This window comes from Vulpes lagopus, chromosome 7 (genome assembly GCF_018345385.1).
Source record: "Vulpes lagopus strain Blue_001 chromosome 7, ASM1834538v1, whole genome shotgun sequence".
NCBI lineage: Eukaryota > Metazoa > Chordata > Mammalia > Carnivora > Canidae > Vulpes > Vulpes lagopus.
The window spans coordinates 35,746,037-35,767,237 of NC_054830.1; the positions used below are offsets into that span (position 1 = coordinate 35,746,037).

Below are 21,201 nucleotides of genomic sequence, written 5' to 3' on the forward strand. Positions count from 1 at the left end.
TCTCCCAGGATATCCAAACTCAAAAGTGAGGCCCAATATTTCTTTCAACACAAAGCTACCAATGGCTTCTTCGCTATACAGTATGGACAATGATATTTACAAAACCATTGGGAACCACCCAGTGCTTCAAATGACATACTGACAGAGGTGATTTTTTTTATAAAGATTTAATTTATTTATTTTTTCATTCATTCATTCATTCATTCATTCATTCATTCATGATAGAGAGAGAGAGGCAGAGACACAGGCAGAGGGAGAGGAAGAGAAGCAGGCTCCATGCAGGGAGCCCAACATGGAACTCCATCCCCAGTCTCCAGGATCACACCCTGGGCCCAAGGCGGTGCCAAACTGCTGGGCCACCAGGGCTGCCCCAGAGGTGATTTTTTAAAATATAAATCCACATTTACATAGCTATGCAGAGCTTCAGTGACCGTATGAAACTTTATCACAAGTCCTATTTCTTATTAGCCAAGCATGCAAAGAGATATTGTGGCTTTGTCAGTATTTACAAATAAGAGCTCTCTTTTCCTTGCCGGTATGTTTCTGTCCTCGGTGGAAGGAAGGAGCCGGCAGACGGGGACAACTGTTTGGTGGGGAGACAGAAGTGTGGGTAGTTGGTAATTAGAGGTACTGGACATATAACTGGTGGGAAGAATGTCCTTGGCGTGATATGGAAGGAAGCCCCGTTCACTCTCATATCCTGCATTAACAGCAGCTATCGTCACAGCAGTGACTGACTTGTGCCAATCAGTAACCCACCTACGTGTGTTCTATAGACGAGACTATGTTCTCATAAAACTTATTTACTCCTGTGTCTGTGATTCAGATGATATTTCTTATGTGCGATGTTCTTAAATTATATGTCTTAAGAAATTACTTGAAAGCTGCTTTTCCACACAGCTACTTGGTCCTGTTATCATTTCCCGGATACTATAACATCTCTTGGGATTGTTACTAGCCATCTGCATACTGCTTAGACAGAAAATATTCAACTCTAAATTCTTACAACTGAATTTTAAAATATTATTGAAATAATATTCTTAGGTCATAGTGCCTAACTACTATATTTTGTAAAAGTTCTGAATTCTTTGACAAGTCATGAAACACTCCTACTTAGAGAGGATATCTCAAGAACTGACATTCATAAGATGGAGTAGAAGTTAAAAGAACTCTACTTTTCAGTACTTCCTCAAGACCAACAGAATTTAGCCTACAAAGCTACTAGAGAAATACGAGTTAAAATTTGCCTTGTATCTTTCTTTACATAGCAACCGAGCAAAGAAACAATCAAGGAAACTGTTTCATTGAACCATGGCCAGCTAGGTAGTAAAAAATATAACAAAGGGTAATTGTATGTCTCCACATAGGAGATGATGACCAACGGTGGTTTATGAAATATTTTCTCCTGACTCAGTAAATGCTGCATTTGCTATATAAATATCTACTTATCAGTCAACTCTTGGAGTTCTTAAGGAAGCTTAAGTCTCAATAAAGAGAGGCTATAATAAAGTCTTTGGTGCTGAAGACTTTCACTTTTCCCATAAAATTAACCCAAAACTCTGATTTGAATACTTCTGCTTCTAGCCAAGATGGATTAACAGGGACTGGATTTACCTTCTCATCTGAAAAAAACCTGAGAAATGAGCCAATAAATATGAAACAAAGTTTTCAAAAACACTGAATAAAAAAAAATACTGAATAAAAGGCAACAAAGGGCAGTAAACCCTATGACTGTACCTCCTTACTGCCATGAGAATGTTTCTAGGTTGTGAAGGTGTTACACAGATGATGCACATTGGACTTTCTGAGTTGAGGAGACATAGCTGAGAGGCTGGGGAGACCAAAATGGATAGAGTTTTCAGAACAGAGTGCCAGAGAAAGGAGAGTTGCACAGAGAGAATCCTGAGATACATAAAATACTGATTATTGCATGCATGGAAGGAGACTGCCCAAGCCTGGGGAAAGAACTATCCAAGAAGATGAAAGGGAAGAGTACCTGGTCTTCACACAGAGCTGGTTCTCACAGAAAAAAAACTCATAATTCATGGGGCATTGAGTAGAGTACTTAGGAAGGTCTTGCCTCAGTAATGGGGAATAATTTGTTCTAGAGTGAGCACTGCACTAGGCCAGCCTAACAAATAATAAAACTAAGACTTGAGAAAAGTCAAAATGCATCTTAGTAATTACATTTTATTTCAAAACAAGTGTCAAGAATATTTATAGGAATATAAAAATATACAGCAGGCAAAAAAGTTAAATTAAACAATGTTCAGCATTTATTCAAATATTATCAGGCATGCAAAACAGACAGGAAAACATGACCCATAATGAGGAGAAAAATGAATCAGTTAATACCTATCAGAACTGACATAGATATTAGAATAAGTAGAAAAAGGCTTTGAAAAAAATTGTTGTAACTGTTTGAATTGTATGTTCAAAAAATTAAGTAGCCACATACAAGATATAAAAAAGATCCAAATCAAATTTGCAAAGATAAAATCTCAATATACTGGATGAGACCAATGGCAGATTAGATTGCAAAAGAAAAGATATAAATTGAATACAGAGTAATAGGAACTATCCAAAATAAAGCATACAACACAAAAGTAACTAAATAAGAGCATCATTGGGCTGTGGGATAATTTGAGATTGCTCAGTATATGTGTAATTAGAGTTTGGAAAGGAGGCATGGGTGGGAACAGGAAAAAGTATTTGAAGAAAAAATGGCTGAGCTATTTCCAAAATTGATGAAAACTAAAAGCTCACAAACTCAAGATGCTCAATAAACACCAAAACCAAGAACCATGAAGAAAAACTATACCATAATACCTCATAATAAAAAGGGCTGATAAAAAGAAAATTTTAAAAAGCAGACAGAAGTATCAAATGTTTATACAAAACCAACAATGTCATGTGCATCTATAACATATCAAAAAGTGAAATGTATGGAACTGATAGCATAAAGGCTGATGGGGGGGAGAGGTAAATATATTATTGTAAGGTTCTTGTGTTACATGTGAAATGATATTATGTCACTTGAAGGTAGACGTAATAAGTTAAAGATGTATGCTTTATGGGTGCCTGGGTGACTCAGTCAGTTAAGCTTCAGACTCTTGATTTCAGCTCAGGTCATGATTTCAGGGTCGTGGGACCAAGCACCTTGTTGGGCTCTGCCCTCAGCAAGGAGTCTGCTCGAGATTCTTTCTTCCCCTCTGCCTTTGCCCTTCCCCACGACTCACTTTCTCTCTCAAATAATAAATAAATAAATCTTAAAAAAAAGATGTATACTATAAACCCTAAAGCAACAATGAAAATAACAAAACAGAGAGTTATAGCGAATAATCCAACAAGAGGATAAAATGGAATCATACAATACACAATAAATCCAAAATCAGGCAGGAAAAGGAAAAAAATAACAGATGGGACAAACAGAAAACAAATAGGAAGATGACAGACTTAAACTTAACCATGTCAAAAATCATACTACATGTAAATAGTATATATAACCAGTTAAGATACAGAGATTGCCAAAATGCATTAAAAAATCAAGATGACAACATAGTGTTGTCTACAAAAAATGCACTTCAAATATACAGATACAAGTAGTTTAAAAGGATGAGAAAAGATTTACCATGATAACACTAATAATAGAAGAAACCTGAAGTGATTACATTAATATCAAACAAAGCAGACTTCAGAAAAGAGAATATTACCAGGATAAAGAGGATCATTTTATAATGATAATCAAGAGGGCATAGCAATTTTAAATGTTTATGCCCTAATAACAGAACTTTGAAATGCATGAAACAAAACTGATTATGTTAATTAGGTGAACTTGCAAAAAGAAATAGAAACATCCATGGTAATAGCTACAGATTTCAATACTCCTCTGTCAATAACTGATATAAGAAGTAGAGAGACAATCAGCAAAATACAGTAGACTTCAACAATATTACCAACCAAGTCAAACTAATTAAAACTATGGTATATTCTGGGTCATGAAACCAGTCTCAATAAATTAAAAAGGATTTAATTCATACAAAGTGTGTTTGAGAAAGGAGACTACAGTGGGATGTCTGCTTTTCTCTCTCTCTTCCCCCCAAACCCTGCTTGTGCTCTCTCTCTCTCTCTAAGAAATAAATAAAATCTTTAAAAAAAATGGCTAAGATGGAATGCCTGGGTGGCTCAGTAGTTGAGCATCTGCCTTTGGCTCAGGTCCTGATCCCGGGGTCCTGGGATCGAGTCCCACAATTGGCTCCCCACAGGAAGCATGCTTCTCCCTCTGCCTGTGTTTCTGCCTCTCTCTGTGTATCTCTCATGAATAAATATTTTTTTCTAAAGATTTTATTTATTTGTGAGAGACACACACACAGAGAGGCAGAGACACAGGCAGAGGGAGAAGCAGGCTCCATGCAGGGAGCCTGACGCAGGACCTAATCCCAGGCCCCCAGGATCAAGCCCTGGGCTGAAGGCGGCACTAAGCCACTGAGCCACCCGGGCTGCCCTCTCATGAATAAATAAATAAAATCTTTAAAACAAAACAAAAATCTTGATTCCTTCTAAAAAAAATGGCTAAGATATTTCCAAACTGATTAAACTATAAGTTCAAAGTCCAAGATCCTCAATAAACATTAATCACAAGAACCATAAAGAAAGTTAAACTAATATACCTCATAATCAAAAGCAATGATAAAATTCACAGAACACTCTACCCAGTGACAGCAGAATACACATTCTTCTCAAGTGTACACGGATCATTTGTCAAGATGGGACATATTCTGGGTCATAAAACAAGTCTCAATAAATTTAAAAAGATTTAACTCCTACAAAGTGCATCCTCTGACCACAGTGGGGTTATATTAGAAATAAATAACAGAAAGATCTCTAAAAATCCCCAAATATTTGGAAACCAAACTGCACTATTCTAAATGACAATCACTGAATTGATTCACTGAAGATATATAAAAGAGGAATTTGGAAATATTTTGAAGTAAATAAAAATGAAAACACAACATATCAGAATTTGTGGGATACCACAAAATCAGTACTTAGGGAGAAATTTTACATACTAAATGCCTGTATTTGAAAAGACCATGCTTAAACAGTGATCTTAGTTTCTATCTTAAGGAACTAGAATAAGAAGAACCAATGAAACCCAAAGAAAAGGGAAAAAAGTAAATAATAAAGATAAAAGATAAAGATAATAAAGATCATAGCAGAAGTCAGTGAAGTAGAAACCAGAAAAACAACAAAGTCACTGAAACCAAAAACTGGTTCTTTAGAAGCTCAAGAGTGATCAACTTCTAAGCAGACTGATGAGAAAAAAAAGAGAAAGCCACCAAATATTAATATCAGGATCAAAAGAGGTAACAGCTCTATAGACTACATTAGGAGGGTGGTGAGGAAATATTTTAAACAACTACATCTATAAATTTGACAACTGATAAAAAAAGCAGGCAGACTAGAAAGGAAGTAAAACTATCTTTATTAGTGGACGCCACGAACACCCATAAAAAAACCTGATGGAATCTACAAAAAAAAGCTACCAAAAATGATGAGTTTAGGAATGTTGCAGGATTCAAGAGCAATATACAAAAATCAATTGTATTACTATATACTAGAATTAAACACTCAGAAATTGAAATAAAAAGATTCCATTCATAAAGATACCATTTACAATTGTATCAAATAATATAAATATGGAAGAGTTAGGGACAAATCTGACAAAAGACCTGTATGCTAAAAACTATAAACACTGCTGAGAAAAACAAAAATGAAAACAAAAACAAAAACAAAAAACACTGCTGAGAGAAATTAGAGATGACCGAAGTAAATGGAGATGTATACCCTGTGTCATGGGTCTGACAACTCCGTATTGCTAGGTTGTCAATTCTACATTGGCCTATAGAATCAGTGCAATCCTAAAGAAAATCTCATCAGGTTTTGTTGTTGTTGTTGTTGTTGTTGTTCTGTTTCTTTTTTTTTTAATTGACAAGTTGATTCTAAAATTTATATGGAAATGCAAAAAACAAAATAATTACAAAACGTTGAAAAAGAAAAATGCTACAGTTTGTTCTGATTTCAAGGCACATTCTAAAGCTATAGTAATCAAAACAGTATGTTATTGACAAAAAAGGTTGACAAATAGATCAATGAAACAAAATACAGGGTCCAGAAATAAACTCATGCATATATGGACAACTGATTTTTGAAAACCACTTTGGAAAACAGTGTAACAGTACCTTAAAAAGTTAAGCTACCACAAGATCTGGCCATTCTGCTCCTACGTATTTACCCAAGAAAAAAGAGAGTATGTGTATATGCAATGACTTGTACATGAATGCTCATTGTGTTTTTACTTGTAAAAGTCCTCAAATTGGCACAACCCAAATGTCCATTAACAGGTGAATGGATCATTTTGTAACATATATGTGTTTCAGATCATCCTATTATACTCCTTAAATTTAGAGTGTAATATGTTAATTGTATCTCAGTAAAGCTAGGGAAAAAACCCACGGGAGAATTGAAAAACAATTTAAGGTACATCCATACAATGGTATATTTCAGCAATAAAAAGGAATGGGCCATTGATACACATAACAACACAGATGAATCTCAAAATAATCATACTCATTGAAAGAAGACAAAATGAGTGGCTCAGTTGGTTAAGCATCTGCCTTCAGCTCAGGTCATGATTTCAGGGGTCCTGGGATTGAACCCCACATCTGGCTCCCTACTTATGAGGGAGTCTGTTTTTCCCTCTCCCGTTGCCCCTTCCCCCGCCACTTGCTCTCTCTTTCTTAAATAAATAAATAAAATCTTTAAAAAAAAAAAAAAGAAAGAAGACACATTATTGTATGATTCCATCTATATACAACTCTAGAAAATGTGAATTGCTCCCTTGTGAGAAAAAGCAGATGTGTAGTTGCTGGGCATATTCACTACCTTGATTTTGGCGATCATTTCATAGCTAAGATATGTTAAAACTTATAAGACTGTACACTTCAAATATGTATAGTCACTTATTTCTCAATATAGTTGTTTTTTAAAAAATCCAACAAAAACTCTGCTCCGTCTGAGTCTTCTATCAATTAAAACTGTGTGTGTGTGCAGTAAGCCACCCTTAACATTTTGGGGGCCTAGGGGAAATGTACCCGTGTAGGCTCCCTAACCCATATAGAGCCTGTCCCCTTGTCTTTCTAGGCCAGGCTCCCTGGTCACCTCTCAGATTTAGGGTGATGTATCTGGACAGCAAGGGATCCCATTGGCCTTGGAAGTGGGCATGGGCTCTGCGATCCTGAATGCTGAGACTGTAACCTAGAATGGAGAAGTTTGGTCTAGATGTGCATATATGGGTTCACAGACTCCCTGTTCTGGCCAAGGGTGTGGTTTGAGGAGGTCAGAGTGGGGGCCTTGAAAGCAATCATTGTCTGCAAGGAGGTAAGATCAAAATTGAGAATGCTTTATAGCAATTTGACATCCAGGCATGGGATCATTTTTCTGGCAATTCATGTTAACTGAATTTTACAAAAGCAATGTGTCCTTCATAGATTGGATACAAATAAAAAACAATAAAACTAATCCCTCACCACAGATAACTGAGACATGGCTTTAAAACACATGGCTCTGAGCAGAGACCCCTAAATAAGATTGGTTTTGAATTACGGAAGTCTTATTTAATAGAGTATGCAAAATTTCCAGCATGACTTTTTTGAGGTTTCAATCACAATCTGATGGATCCATCTTTGTGTCTTTCTGGATTATTCTGTGTGGAGTATTAGGGGCATTTAAGGTAGTGGTAATTGTCTCTGAGCATGAGTCCCCTGCAGATGGCTGTCTTTCACAGTCAGAATTTGAGAAGAGCTGCCTTTTGTGTAAATTTTAATTTTTTTTTAATGGCAGGGTAGGAAATATCAGTAGAAAAGATTATGGCTATTTTCTTTGAACATGAAAATATAGGCAACACCATTTCTCTATTCTGGAATCATTCACTGAACATAACAAATGGGGTACATTACCTTGTGTACACAGGACTTTGCATTCAGGAAAAACAGCTCCACGGTGGTTTTATCCTTTAAAAACGATATGCTCTCAATGTAAAACCTGAAAAATAATACAGAAGTTTGTTTCTTCAGATTTCTTTCCCTCACTCAGCATGATGTCATGTCCTCATCTAGCGTCCCCAAAAGCAGAGGGGATATTGAGGAACTAGGAATTGGTTGTGCTTTTTTTGCCTTTTATAACAAATAGATAACACATAGGTATGTCTACAGGTATGTACATATATGTGCCTATGAACATAGGCGTATATGCAGATAAAATCTCTTAACAGACAGTATTTGTGTGTTGGATGGTGAATTCAACAGAAATCCAAAATGGTACCCAACTGCAAACCCAGCTTTATCTGTGTTGATCATTCTTTGACACATGTTCTGGGAGCTCGTTATACCTCAAAGCCCAGGTGAGCTTTGAGGGTTGAAAGTAGAAGTCGCCAGAGTAAGAACTACATAATGGAACCCTGAGGTCTGCTCTGGTTTTCCAACTTGAAGTGGGTTGTGAGGTCCCCAAGCCCACCTTGCCCCCCTCTACCAGGCAAATTTCAATCACACACTGCTCCTTCTCTGGCATCCTTCCAAGCCAGGGTTTTCTCTTGGCTGGAAGCCAAGCCCTTAGGAGCGCTTAACCTTGGACTTTTTTCATGTAAATCAGAGTATTCGAGGCCTCCCTCCTCTTCCTTTTCCGGGCTTTTGCTCTTTCTGTTTGTGAGGCCACCGATGGTAGGTTCCTGCTCTAAGGAGAGTTCTGACAGCCCCATGTAAGGAAGGGAGGAGAGTCCTTCACAACTGTCTGTTTTTGAACCCCTGTAATGATGAGGCTGGCCTGTGAACACTGGGCTCTGGGTGGGTGAGTGGGCCAGCCCACGCACAGAAGTTTTTCTTAAGTGTTAGAGCCTTCCTTGATGAATAATGCATGAAGAGACCTAATGCCCCAAGACAGCACACAGCTCAGCTCAGGTCCTGGAAGAGAAACCTGCTCTCTGATTGGTGAGAGTTAAGATCAACCAGGGCTCACGTGGCTGGGGAGCCTGACCTTAGCTCTGCACCATTATGACAGGCGTTGGGCGTTTGTTCTCCCTTCCCCCCCAACGACGACAGAAAGTTGGATAAATAAAAGAAACTGAAAAGGGCTGTGGATAATTTTATCACAGAGATGGCAAAGCCATTTGAAGAATTCCACCTCTAATGTTGAATCATCAAGGGGAGTTCCAGAAAGAGATTGAGTCCTCTATATATTTCCTTACAAGGGTTTATTTCAGAAGTGAGATTCATGAAGATCGATGATGATGATGATGACATCTACTTTATGACAAAGGAAAGTAAAGGACTCACACAGGGAGGGAAGTGTGGGGCTAGCAGGGAACAGGCTTTTGAATCAGAAAGATGGAGATAGGGAGTCCCCTCCTCCATCACTTATTAGCTGTGTGGCCTTGGGCAAGTTCATCGGCTTTGTGCCTCTTCTAAAATGAGTGTCATGACTGCACTTATCTCAAGGTTTGGGGGGATCGTGAAAGGATGAAAGGAGATAATATATGGAAAGCACTCACTAAATATTAAGCTGTTAATAAAAACCCATTCTCTGGAATGTAATGCTGTGTGGCCCAGGGGAAGCAGCTCCAGCTTGTGTCTCGGATCCCAGCCCTCCAGCAGCAGTGGCAGCTGGCCCAGGGGCATCCTTGCTTTGTGGCCCTCAGTGCAGTGACTCGTTGGCTTCTGCCCTGCCAGCTCCTACTGCTGGCTTGCCCTTCTTCCTTCAACTGGTGGCTTCTGTTTAGGGCCTCCATCTGCCTTGACTGTGTCTCACTCCCTCCGAGGGGTCATAGGTGCTTTGTCCACTCCTTAGCTCATATAAGGAGTCTCTCTGGGTTGAGTACTCTTCCTTCCAGGCCAGCTAACTCAATGGCTGCATCCTGAAGGACCTTCTAGTTAACTAGGTGGTGGTGGTGGCATTTGCCTGCTTTCTTTGCTTCTACAAGTGCTTTTATCCCTGTCAACTGAGGTAACAGCAGCAGGTTTCTGGCTGGCAGCCTGAAAAGAGCAGCAATAGTCTGCCAGCTACAATCTCCTGAGCTCCTGCTTATGGTTAGCCAGGTGCTGAGTGCTTTCCATGCATTGTCTCATTTCGTTCTCAACAATCATTTCATTTAATCTTCAGCATAACCAGATGCCACAGGTAGTGAATTATGAACCCATTTTACAGATGAGGAAATAGAGATGGAGATGTCAAGTCATCTTCTCCAAGCCATACAGGTAGGACGTGGTTGGAACCATGATTCGAACTAAGGCCTCAAAGTTCACATTCCAAACCAATGCGATAGAATGCTTTCCTATAATAATGATCGCGATGAAATGTAACATGCACACAATGCCATGTGGCCAAGAGAGAGGGATGCAATGAGCTCAGCTTATGAAACAAGGGGGAGAAGCCTGCCAAGCTGGAATCCGTAGCACTGAGTGTCACAGGACACGAAGTGTCTGTCCCCTTGGACAATTGAGCTGAGTTTTAAAGAATGCATGAGTTCACCAGGTAGGGAAGGAAGGAAAGCTATTCTAGGGAGAGGGCATATTAGCCAGACCAGTCCTCTTGCTAATCCTCGAGAATTTCAGAAACCGACACGCGGGGAGCTGGGTGGCTCGGCACCAAATCAGCCTGTGGCTTGTCCAACTCTGAACAGGTAGCTTTGTATCAGAAACTGGGCTCACCTTGTTTCTGAAGCCCAAGACCCTGACTATACCTTAGTTCCAGTAAACAGGTCCCTATCTTGTTTCCCACTACTTTCTGGCGACCTGCCCTGTTGCCTTCTCCCTTTCTTCCTAGGCATCTGATTACCTGCTCTCTCAATCCAGAATCCTATCTCTCCCTCAAGGGGACCATTGTAATGACTTCATATTTATGGAGTGTATGAAAAGTGCATATCATCCTTTGGGAGAATGGCTCCCCAGGCGCACACCTATCAACATGTATCATGAGGTGAAAGCAAAATCTAGGGCTTCTTGTGAAATAAAATGAACTCTCTCAGACTCCTAAAATAAAGACCTTTTGTTTCAGCCCCTCCTTAACACAAGGATACTGTTTCCTTTCTGCACACTTACTGTGAATGATTTCACCAAGATTTTGTGAAGTTGAAGCCCACGGCTCAGTTTTCAGCCTTGAAATGAGTTCAGGCTCTTTGACTAGGTAGGTATATGTTTCAGAGACAAACCTCCTACAGCTTCATTAGTGCAACTTCTTGAGGAGAGAATTTGCTCCAAGAGGTTTCATCTCTAATCTGTATGCTCTTCCCATTAGCTGTCTTTGTCCTTTCTTAATGGGACAGGTGTTCACCTAACCATTTAGCGATGCTAACAAAACATGACACTTGAGTCATGTGACAAAGATGGCTTGGGGAGGAGGTGGGCATATTGGCCTGATGACAATGTGTGTGTGTCAAAAAGCTGAACCTGGGAGTTGTTTGGAATGGGCCGTCCTTCGATACTCACTTACATGTAGGTGACCGACATTTTCTTCTTGGGGCATTTATTCATTGTCACCAAAGATCAACACCATGAAGTTGGGGAGAGACTAGTTTGAGTCTTGTCCTGGGGCCCTGAGCTGGCTGTTGGGCCTCTCAGTGCTCCCCCTCTTCATCTGCCCCACATCCCAGAGAGGCAAGATATTTTAAATGTGTTCAGCATAGTGCATGGGTGGCATGTCGTTTAGCAGCCAACGAGTGGTGGGTGTTATTACTATGTTCTTCTTCTTCTTCTTCTCCTACTGGTGAGACATAAATAATAAAAGGCAATGACCGAACTGCAAAGCTTTTGAAAACTTTAGCAGGTGTCTTTCCTAAGTTCTTTCAAGGACACAAAATGCTCCGCAAGTGTCCATTTTGGCCCAGAATGGGAAAATGCTGTGAAACAAAAACCCTTCTGACCAGTTACAACTTGTTCTTTGCAACTGAGCACATTTCATTTTCCAGGCCTTTCTTATGTCTCAGTGATATCCTCAAAGATGGTGACTCAAGCAAGAATCGCTCCTTGACTTTGCATTGAGAACAATGCTGAGCTTGTGACTGGCAGCCAGTGAGGGCCTCCTTCTGGGTGTTGGTCAGTCATTGTGGGTAATTTCTGGCACTCACTGTAGCTACAGGCTCAAGGAGATTCCTATCAGATCCCAATCCCCATTCTGAGCAGGGAGATCTCTGCTTATTGCTTGTAATGATCCTGCAACATCATAGTCTCACGTTAAAATGCACGCTGAAGACGGCTGTGTAATTGAAGTGTACTGCACTTTCTCCAAGCTATTATGCAGGGCTTGTGGGAATCCCAGATGCTCCTTTCATCTCTGGGAGTGGTGCAGTCTGGGAGAACTCACCAAGGAACGCACTATTTGCTTCCACAATGTGCTCCCTTGCCAGAAAGACGCTCCCTCACGTCGGAATTTCCAGGCATCTCCAGGAGAACGGGTGAGGGCCCTCCAGGTAAGCCTGTAGGAACCTGCCCTGCTGCTCCACTGCCATGGTGCTGCTCTTTCTGAGTTCCCCAGGGAAGGGTTGGAGGCCCAGGAGGGTAAGGGCCTTCCTTTGACCTGTCCAAAAGGGGAGGAAGTCTTCTGCCCCAGGCAACAAGAAGTATCCAAGTGTTGATTCTTCCCTTTGCAATTGCAAAAGAGCCTGCTCTTGTCCTCCAGAGCAAAGTAGGGACACAGGTTTTGAGGAGGAGGCAAGAGGGGGAAGAAAGGTGGGGTGGGGATGGTTAGGCTCCATGAATGACAGAGACAAATGATGAGATCTTCCACCCAGGGCAAAAGTGAACGGGTCTGATTGAAGCCGGACAGTCCCAAACCTTCCACATTTGAAGACCATATACCACGTTATGGAGTTTTTTTTTCCTTCCACATTCGAAGACCATATATTACATTATGGGAATTTTTTTTCCCATTCAACATGTGATTAAGGCAGACTGTCATTTATATCACAAAGATTGTTAACATTTACATTATACGTCTTTATAGGCCGAATCCTCAAACAACAAGGTCCATTTTACGTGAGGAAAATAGGCCCACAGAGGGTGCCAAAAACCACAGAGCTAATAAATGGAAGAGCTGGGATTTGAACCGAGGAGCGATGCTATGTACTGGTTTTCAGTGGGTGGAGTGTGGCACATTTGGCAATGTTGAAGATGGTTTTTGATCACCCCGGCTTGGAGGGTGTACTGGCATCTGGGCAGCCAAAGCTTGGGGTTCTGCAACCACACCCCAGCATAGCTTCTCATGACGAAAAATTATCTGCTCCAAATGTCAGTAGTGCCACTATTAAAAAACTGCTAAATGCCAAGCTTTAACTTCTGCACCCTACAGTTTTTTACACTCATCACATTACTCATTCTTTGCTTCTACCTTTTAGATGTCACCCCAAGGACAGATTACAGAGGAGAATGAACCAGTTCCCACAAACAATGTCTGATATTTGATCAGAAAGCACACTAAGAAATATAATCCTGTAAGAAACTGGAATCAAGATTGACCACGAGTTTTAAAGGATTCTGTGTCTTTCCAGAGCTTTCATATGAATTAGGATGTTGGATGCTCCCATATGGAGGCCTCTAGCCAAGGGCCTGGAAGTTCAAGAATGGGTTATGCCACTTAGGAGGTCACAGTCAACATTAAGGCAACCAACGGTCACATTCTCTAGGTTCTGGAATATCACTCACTCAGATAGGAGTGTGGTGGGTGGCCCAGAGCTCCAGCTGACCTCACATATCTGCCTCAAAGAGCCTCTGCCCAAGGTAGGAGGGATCAGTTATTCCTCTGGGCTTCTGATCACATTCCTCCTCGAAGAGATAAACTTTCTGGTCCTCTACTTATTGTGTAAGTTACCTACTCATTGATAATTTTAAAATAACTCATAGTTAGCCACTCACAAACATTCTAACTTCTCTCTTTTTGTTTTTTTAAATCAATCTTAATGCTTGCATTAAAAAAAAAAAAAAAGCTTATGTATTGTGTTCATTGTAGGAAAATACATGTAGAGAGATTAACAAAAAGACAAAAACAAATCATTCCCGGAATCATCCTACCCAGAAATTTAACTACTGTTAACTTTTAAACTTTTTCCCTACTCATGTGTTTTACATAAGTGCAGTCATCTTGCACATGTTGTTTTGTGGTCTGCTTGAATATCGGGGGCATCTTTCTACATTAACAAATCTCTTTTTTCACCAGAGTCTTTGTTTGTTTTTACCTGTTGTGTTGTATTCCATATATTTGGCTTTCTTAAAAAAAAAAAAATCAGGTGGAATGATGGGGATCCACAGATTACAGTCATGATACTTCCTTAACTCTTTTTAAAGGCTGAGTGTTCCAGGACCAGGCCAGAGGGTGCTGAGAGCACTTTCAGAGTTCATCAAAGGCTCCATGTTTGCAGCAACTTTGGCAGAAAGGTAGCAGTTTCCTTCCACCCTCCATATTTCTATAGAACTCTCCAAGTAATGCAGGGAGTTCTCAGCCCTGAGTGTCACAGACAATGCTTTAGGGGGACCTCTGAGTGGTCCCTTACCTAGGGACCACTAGACCTCGGGCATAGCAGAGGGGATCTGGAAAGAGGAGGAGGAAAAGGGGCAGGAGAGGGAAGACCAGAATGGATGGGAGAGTGGGAAGCAAAAAGTAGTTAGAAGAATAAGGGAGTAAAAGACCCCGAGAATGCTGCTTTGTGTGGAGCTGGGTGGTACCAGCCTGAGCCACCTCCGCCTGCCCTCCCCCGAGGGAATGGGAGCTTTTCCAATGAGGTCACGCCAAGGCCCTGCTCTCTGATTTAAATGCTTGCGTGTTCACTCACTATCAAGCTTTTCCAATGCTCACATCTGGGCTGCATTACCAAAGAGGCCCATGTGTTTGCAGAAGATAATTTACAGCAGCAAATAACAACCCCCCAGCCTGGAGAAGTCCCCCAGCAACCTGGGGGAGTTTGGACTCACATGGAAATGGAGAATTGGTTCAATGAATTATGGTGCTTAAATAAATTATGGGGCATCTATCCACTCAGGTGTCACAAGCATATTTAGCATATATCACTGAGCTTTTGTAACTGAAGAAAAGACAAAGGTTTAATCCTGAAGTTCATAAAGGGAACACTAAGTGCCCTTCACCTTTAGTGTTTTCTTTCTTCCATGCAGAAGTGGTGTGTGTTTCTGAGCTGCTCCCCGCACCCTGGGAGGAATTAACCAAGAGAAAGTCATCCCCCCACCCAGATCTGCACCCCGGTGTTTAGCTCAGGACTCAGTGAGACAATGGGCGTCAAATATTTAGCCCAGGGCCTGCCACAGGGTTAATGTACATATCAGTAGAGAGAAAACTTGAAAGCAAATATATATGGTTTTTTTCTTTTTCATAAACACTACAACTTGAAAAAAATTGATATTTTCTTATATTTTTATAGCATTTTGCAAGATCACTTTCTATCCTGATGTCTGTTTATTTGTCACAACCAACTTCAACAAGACTGCATTTACCGTCTCTAGTGCATTGTATCAGACTCCGGGCGCCAGGAATGTGGGGGATTTGGGGTTTGGAAGGGTATGATTGTATAGTTTGAAAATTCCTAGGATGATTTAGATATGCAACCCCTCTCCCTGTGAGGAAACACTGAAATGCAACGTACTAAAAGAAAAAAATCTAATCTCTTTTATTAAAGTGACCAATTGTTCACTGTAAGAACACCATAACTTACCGAACCTAATCTTCATTGTTGGCATTTGGATATTTTTAACCTTTTGCAATGAAAATAGCCATGATGCACATCCCTGTAATGTGCTACCACTGTAGGGAATCTTTTGTCATTGTGCATTAACTACTTTGTGACTGTACCTTGGTGACTGCTTTCAGTTGGAATGGGTAAGTCACAGGGATGAAAGGTACAGCATAGACATATAGTCAATGGTAATAGCATTTTATGGTGACAGAGGGTAGCTACATTTGTGGTGAGTACAAGATAATGTACAGGGTCCTCAAATCACTCTGTTGTATACTTGCAACTAATGTAACATTGTGTGTCAACTATACTTAAAAAACAGAAAAAGAGGTCCTGAACATTTCCAGAGGCTCCTGTAGTGACCAATATCCAAAAGGAATCAAAAGCTATCTTAAAAAAAAAACTTTGAAAGGGGGTGTGTGCTTCAGGGTAGCTCAGTTAAGCATCTGCCTTCAGCTTACGTCATGATCCCAGGGTCTTGGGATTGAACCCCACATCAGGCTCCCTGCTCAGTGTGCAGTCTCCCTCTCCCTCTCCCTCTGGCTCCCTCTCCCCTGTCACGCTTTCTCTCAAACACAATCTCTCTCAAATAAATAAATAAAATCTTTTTTTTTTTTTTAAGCTATCTTTGGTTCTACTCTTCAATGACTAAAAATATAGCCAACACAGGTAACTTCAAGGGTTGTTGGTGGTGTCTATTGGGATGTAAGTCTCACCAATGGTTCTTTTCTCTCAAAAGAAGAGGCTAGAAGCCCTCTGAGAGACACCAGACTTCACAGGGGCACATATAACCCCCTTCTTTCATAAGGCCTCCAAAGAATGACATTCCACTGAGTGACCTTCATCAGTTCACTTAATTCTTTGTGTGCTTTTGCTTTATCATCTCTTTAATTAAGTTGGAGTTAACAACAAGTACTTAATTGGAATAATAACAAAGACTATTATGATCTCACTATACTGTTGGGAAGAAAAATCAAGTGAATAATTAAGAGCTCGATAAGGGTTTTAAACATACAAGAAGTTAAGGGCAAGTCATGCCATGTGATTACGGGACACTCTCGAGATAACACTCAAGTAAGTGCTGAAATTCATGGAACAAGTAGCAGGCTACTTGGGCATCTCAGGAACCTGCTTCCAGAAGATAGGGCTGCCTTATGAATGACTGAATAGAAGGGAAGACAGGGTTTTCTTCCCTGGTATTTTGAGACCAAAACTAGACTAGATATCAGGTGTCAGAGAACAAGTTCACAATCAGAGAACTAAATAAATGGTATCTGTTAAATTCTCCAAAGACAGAGGATTTTGCTGACTAGTTACTAAGCTGCATAAATACTGCACGTGAGTGCAAAGACAAAAATGCAAGGATCTTAACCACAGCCTACATTAAAATATACATAATTGGAAACAGCCTAAATGCTTCATAGTAAACCAGACTTCTAAATTATGAAAGTGTGAATAAATAAAGTGGATTTTTAAAAAAATATACACAAGGAGAAATCTCCAGGATAAAAACAAAGTAAGTCACCAAGCAATGTGTCATCCTTATTTTTCTGTAAGAAGGGAAGGTGTTGGGGGATGGAAGGGAGGGAGGAAGGCTGGAGGAAAGTAAGTTTATATAATATGAAATGTTTACAGTGAAAATATAATTTTTTGTGAAAAAAACATTGATATATGTTGAGCCTTTTTTTCACACACAAGATTAAAATTGCTCTATGCTCTGATCCCTGCTTAGTTACTAATACACACTTTTTCCTACTGGTTGTTAGTTTGCGTTTGCCTTTTTCTCCCCTTTCTACAAACACAAGCACTTACATCATACTCTTTCCAGGAAAACTCCTGTTTTTCTTTAGGATTTCCACATATTTCTCCATACCAGCTATGCTCCTGGACAAATCACCATTTATGCTACCTCCTTCCTGGGTTTCAGAAACATGTTTTTTAGTGGTATGAAAGAAATTCTAAGCAAGCTATCAGAGCAAAAAGCAAAAAAAAAAAAAAAAGAAAATAAAAACCAACTTTATTTTCTGAGTGAGGAGCAGTTATTGACAATCACAATTCATATAAAAAAGATGCTTAAAAAAAGGGTAGGATCTCTTACTCCATACTTTTGGATTTAATGGAGCAGACTGAAGTTTAAAAAAATGTGTAAATCAACATGATTTTGCCAGTTAATCACAGTAAAAAAATTCCAAAAAAAGAAAAATAAGAAGCTTCTACTACTATTCATAAAACAAAGCTCGCTCTTCCTTCTTCCCTTCCTTCCTTCCTTCCTTCCTTCCTTCCTTCCTTCCTTCCTTCCTTCCTTCCTTCCTTCCCTTTCTCTTTTTAAGTAAGCTATCAAAATTATAAAAGCATCTGCCTCTGAACTAGACTTCCCAACATGGGTCTTGAACTTATAACCCAGGGATCAAGAGTTGCATTCTATACCTGCTGAGCTAGCCAGGAACCTCACACAAAGCATATTTCAATATCCAAAGACAACACAAGCTCAGAATACAGAAACATTCTTTAGGTTGATCTAGCTTTATGAAAACTTATTTAGATTCCTGGGAAATCTACTACCTTAGCTTATTTTATCATATTTGGCTTCAGACAAGGAAAATAACTTATCATGAAATTTATCATCAAATTCAGGTAACGAGGATAGCTGCTAGTGCACAGAAAGGGGCTTTCAGCAAAATTGGTCATGTTTTATTTCTTAAGCTAGCTACAGGGACACAAGGTTACTTTTTATAACATTTTATTTATTTTGCAGTGTGAATACTTCATGTGGAAAACTATTCCCATCTTGGGCTGGCTTTAAGAAATCACTGATTGAGTTGAACGCATCCATTTCTGGAGAAAATATGTATGGAGGCCTACAGGTATGGGTAAGTGACTCGCCCAAGCAGAGCCAGAGAACAAGTCAAGGACTCCTTACATCCTTCTCAGCAATTGCTCTGCCTGCAAGCTGAATTCAGATTTCTGCACCGTTAAGATAATTCTTTCCATGAGCGTTTGCATTTTATCTTCAATTCAAGCTAAGGCGTGAAATTGTATAAAATTCAGTTCTTGCCACAGTCTCTAGGAAACCTTCATACATAACATGTAACAGTAAATGTTTGCCATATTTCAAATTATAAAAATCCTAAAAGTATACTGAGTTGAAAATAGCCTTATGTATTAAAACAAACTACCTATGCTTTTCAGCTTTAAATTGATCCAAGGACTTTGAGGAATAAAGGAAGATGGTTCTATCCTTCATCTTCAAAGAAAACAGTTCTACACAGTATCTATAGCAACTTAGTCTCCAGACTAAGACAGTAGAGATTCTTTTTCACGTAATAATGTTTTGATAGGTCTGTTCTTTTTTTATTCTCTATCTGATCACCAGAATTTTTTTTAAAGGGAGGTGGGAATGCTGGATGTTTCTATGGATACATACCTTACAGCAAAGTGCAAGATGGTGGCACCTGGTTTCTTGGGCAGATCATGGTCAAGAACTCGGTGATCTAACTGTAGCCAGTTCTGCTGACCTCTATGAGGGCAAAGCAAAGAAAAAGGATTAAACAGAAGGTCATGGCAAGGTTCAATAACACACAGTGTTGGCAAGGCTGTGGCGAAACAGTTACTGTCATACATGAATGGTAGGCATATAACCTGTTACAACTAGTAATGAGGCCAATTTAACAATTACTACCAAAGTTATAAAAGCATCTGCCTCTGAAGCAGACTGTCTACTTCCAAAAATTTACCAAGGTAAACTTGACATGCGAAAAATGGCCTATGTATAAAGTCCCATACTGTAGCATTGGTTGTTAATAGCAAAAAGGCTCAAAACTACCTATAAATGTCCAACATGGTGGTGTTTAAAAAATTAATTTAAACTGAGCAATAAAATACAAGGCAGCCGGCCATATAAAAGATGGAGGGTATCTTTACAAACTTGTTTTGAACAACTTCTAAGACATGATGTTAAATGGAAAAGCAAGGTGCCTAACAGTGAGTACAGTATATTAAAATTTAAAAATATACACCCACACATAAGTAAAATATCTCTGAGAGGATAAACAAAAAAGTGAGAACACTGGGTGCCTCTGGAGGTAAAGAAAAAAAAACTAGGTGAAACTTAACATCTTAATCTTTAAATTCTTTGAAAATTTGATATCTGAAATATTTTACATAGTCAAGAAGGGAGAAACCCCTGGTTTTATGAAATCAGACAGACACAGATAACAGTAGTACAGCTTTCTAAAAAGTACAGGGTCACTATTCTCTGAGTGCTGTTTCTATACCATATATTATGGACTTCCTAATATTTGAGCATGTATTTGTTTTTTTACTCAAGAGCCCCAGCAAATTCATGACTATAAGCAGTTCTCCTTAAATTTTGACCTCTGAGGGATCCAAAGGATTGATGATGCTATGACTTGGGGTTGTTTTCAGGACCTTTCTAAGGGTGTCCAACCAGTTGGTCTGTTTTATTTTTACTATTATTATTTTTAGATTATTTTTTTTATTTACTCATGAGAGATACAGAGAGAAGCAGAGACATAGGCAAAGGGGGAAGCAGGCTCCCTGCAGAGAGCCCAATGCAGGACTCCATACGAGAACCCTAGGATCACAACCTGAGCCAAAGCCATTGAGCCACCCAGGTGCCCCCAGTTGGTCCATTTTATTTTATTTTATTTTTATTTTTAAATATTTTATTTATTTATTCATGAGAGACACAGAGAAAGAGAGAGGCAGAGACACAGGCAGAGGGAGAAGCAGGCTCCATGCAGGGAGCCCGATGTGGGACTTGATCCCAGGACTCCAGGATCACTCCCTGGGCCAAAGGCAGGTGCTAAACTGCTGAACCACCCAGGTGTCCTCAGTTGGTCCATTTTAAATTGTATATTCCTGGAAGGCATAGAGTCTATTTTGCTTGTTTATGGAAAGCTTAAAAACATGCCAATAGTAGTTGAGTATCATGTTATAATAAACCTATAATGAGAAGATATTTTCTAATCTTTTTTAAAAAAATATTTTATTTATTAATTCATGAGAGACACACAGAAAGAGAGACAGAGACACAGGCAGAGGGAGAAGCAGGCTTCCTGCAGGGATCCTGATGTGGGACTTGATCCTGGGATTTCAGGATCATGCCCTGGGCCAAAGGCTGATGCTAAACCACTGAGCCACCCAGGGATCCCCTCCATCTTTTTTCGTCTCTGAATAAATAATTAAAAAAAAAACTCAGAAAACTCTAAACTGTATTCATTATAAGTAGATAGGAAAAGTGGACATAAATAATAATAAGAGTAATAGTAACATTATTGTTGTTACTGCAACATAACAATAACAATAACAATAACAATAATAATAGCAGCTACTCTCTGCCAACTGAGCCGAAACTTTTTATGTATTAAGGTTGTATTTTATAATAAGGTTGCAAA

General features: G+C 39.6%; 1 protein-coding gene across 3 annotated transcripts in view; it reads right to left on the reverse strand.

The window, feature by feature from the left end:
* Positions 1 to 21,201, reverse strand: part of FRMD4B (FERM domain containing 4B) — a 322,158-nt gene that overhangs the window by 91,318 nt on the left and 209,639 nt on the right. For all 3 annotated transcript variants that reach the window (XM_041764330.1, XM_041764328.1, XM_041764329.1), the window contains 2 exons: positions 19,209 to 19,301; positions 8,019 to 8,103 (listed from right to left, as the gene is read on the reverse strand). In XM_041764330.1, the coding sequence (XP_041620264.1) occupies positions 8,019 to 8,103; positions 19,209 to 19,301 (178 nt within the window). The remainder of the gene's footprint in view (positions 1 to 8,018; positions 8,104 to 19,208; positions 19,302 to 21,201) is intronic.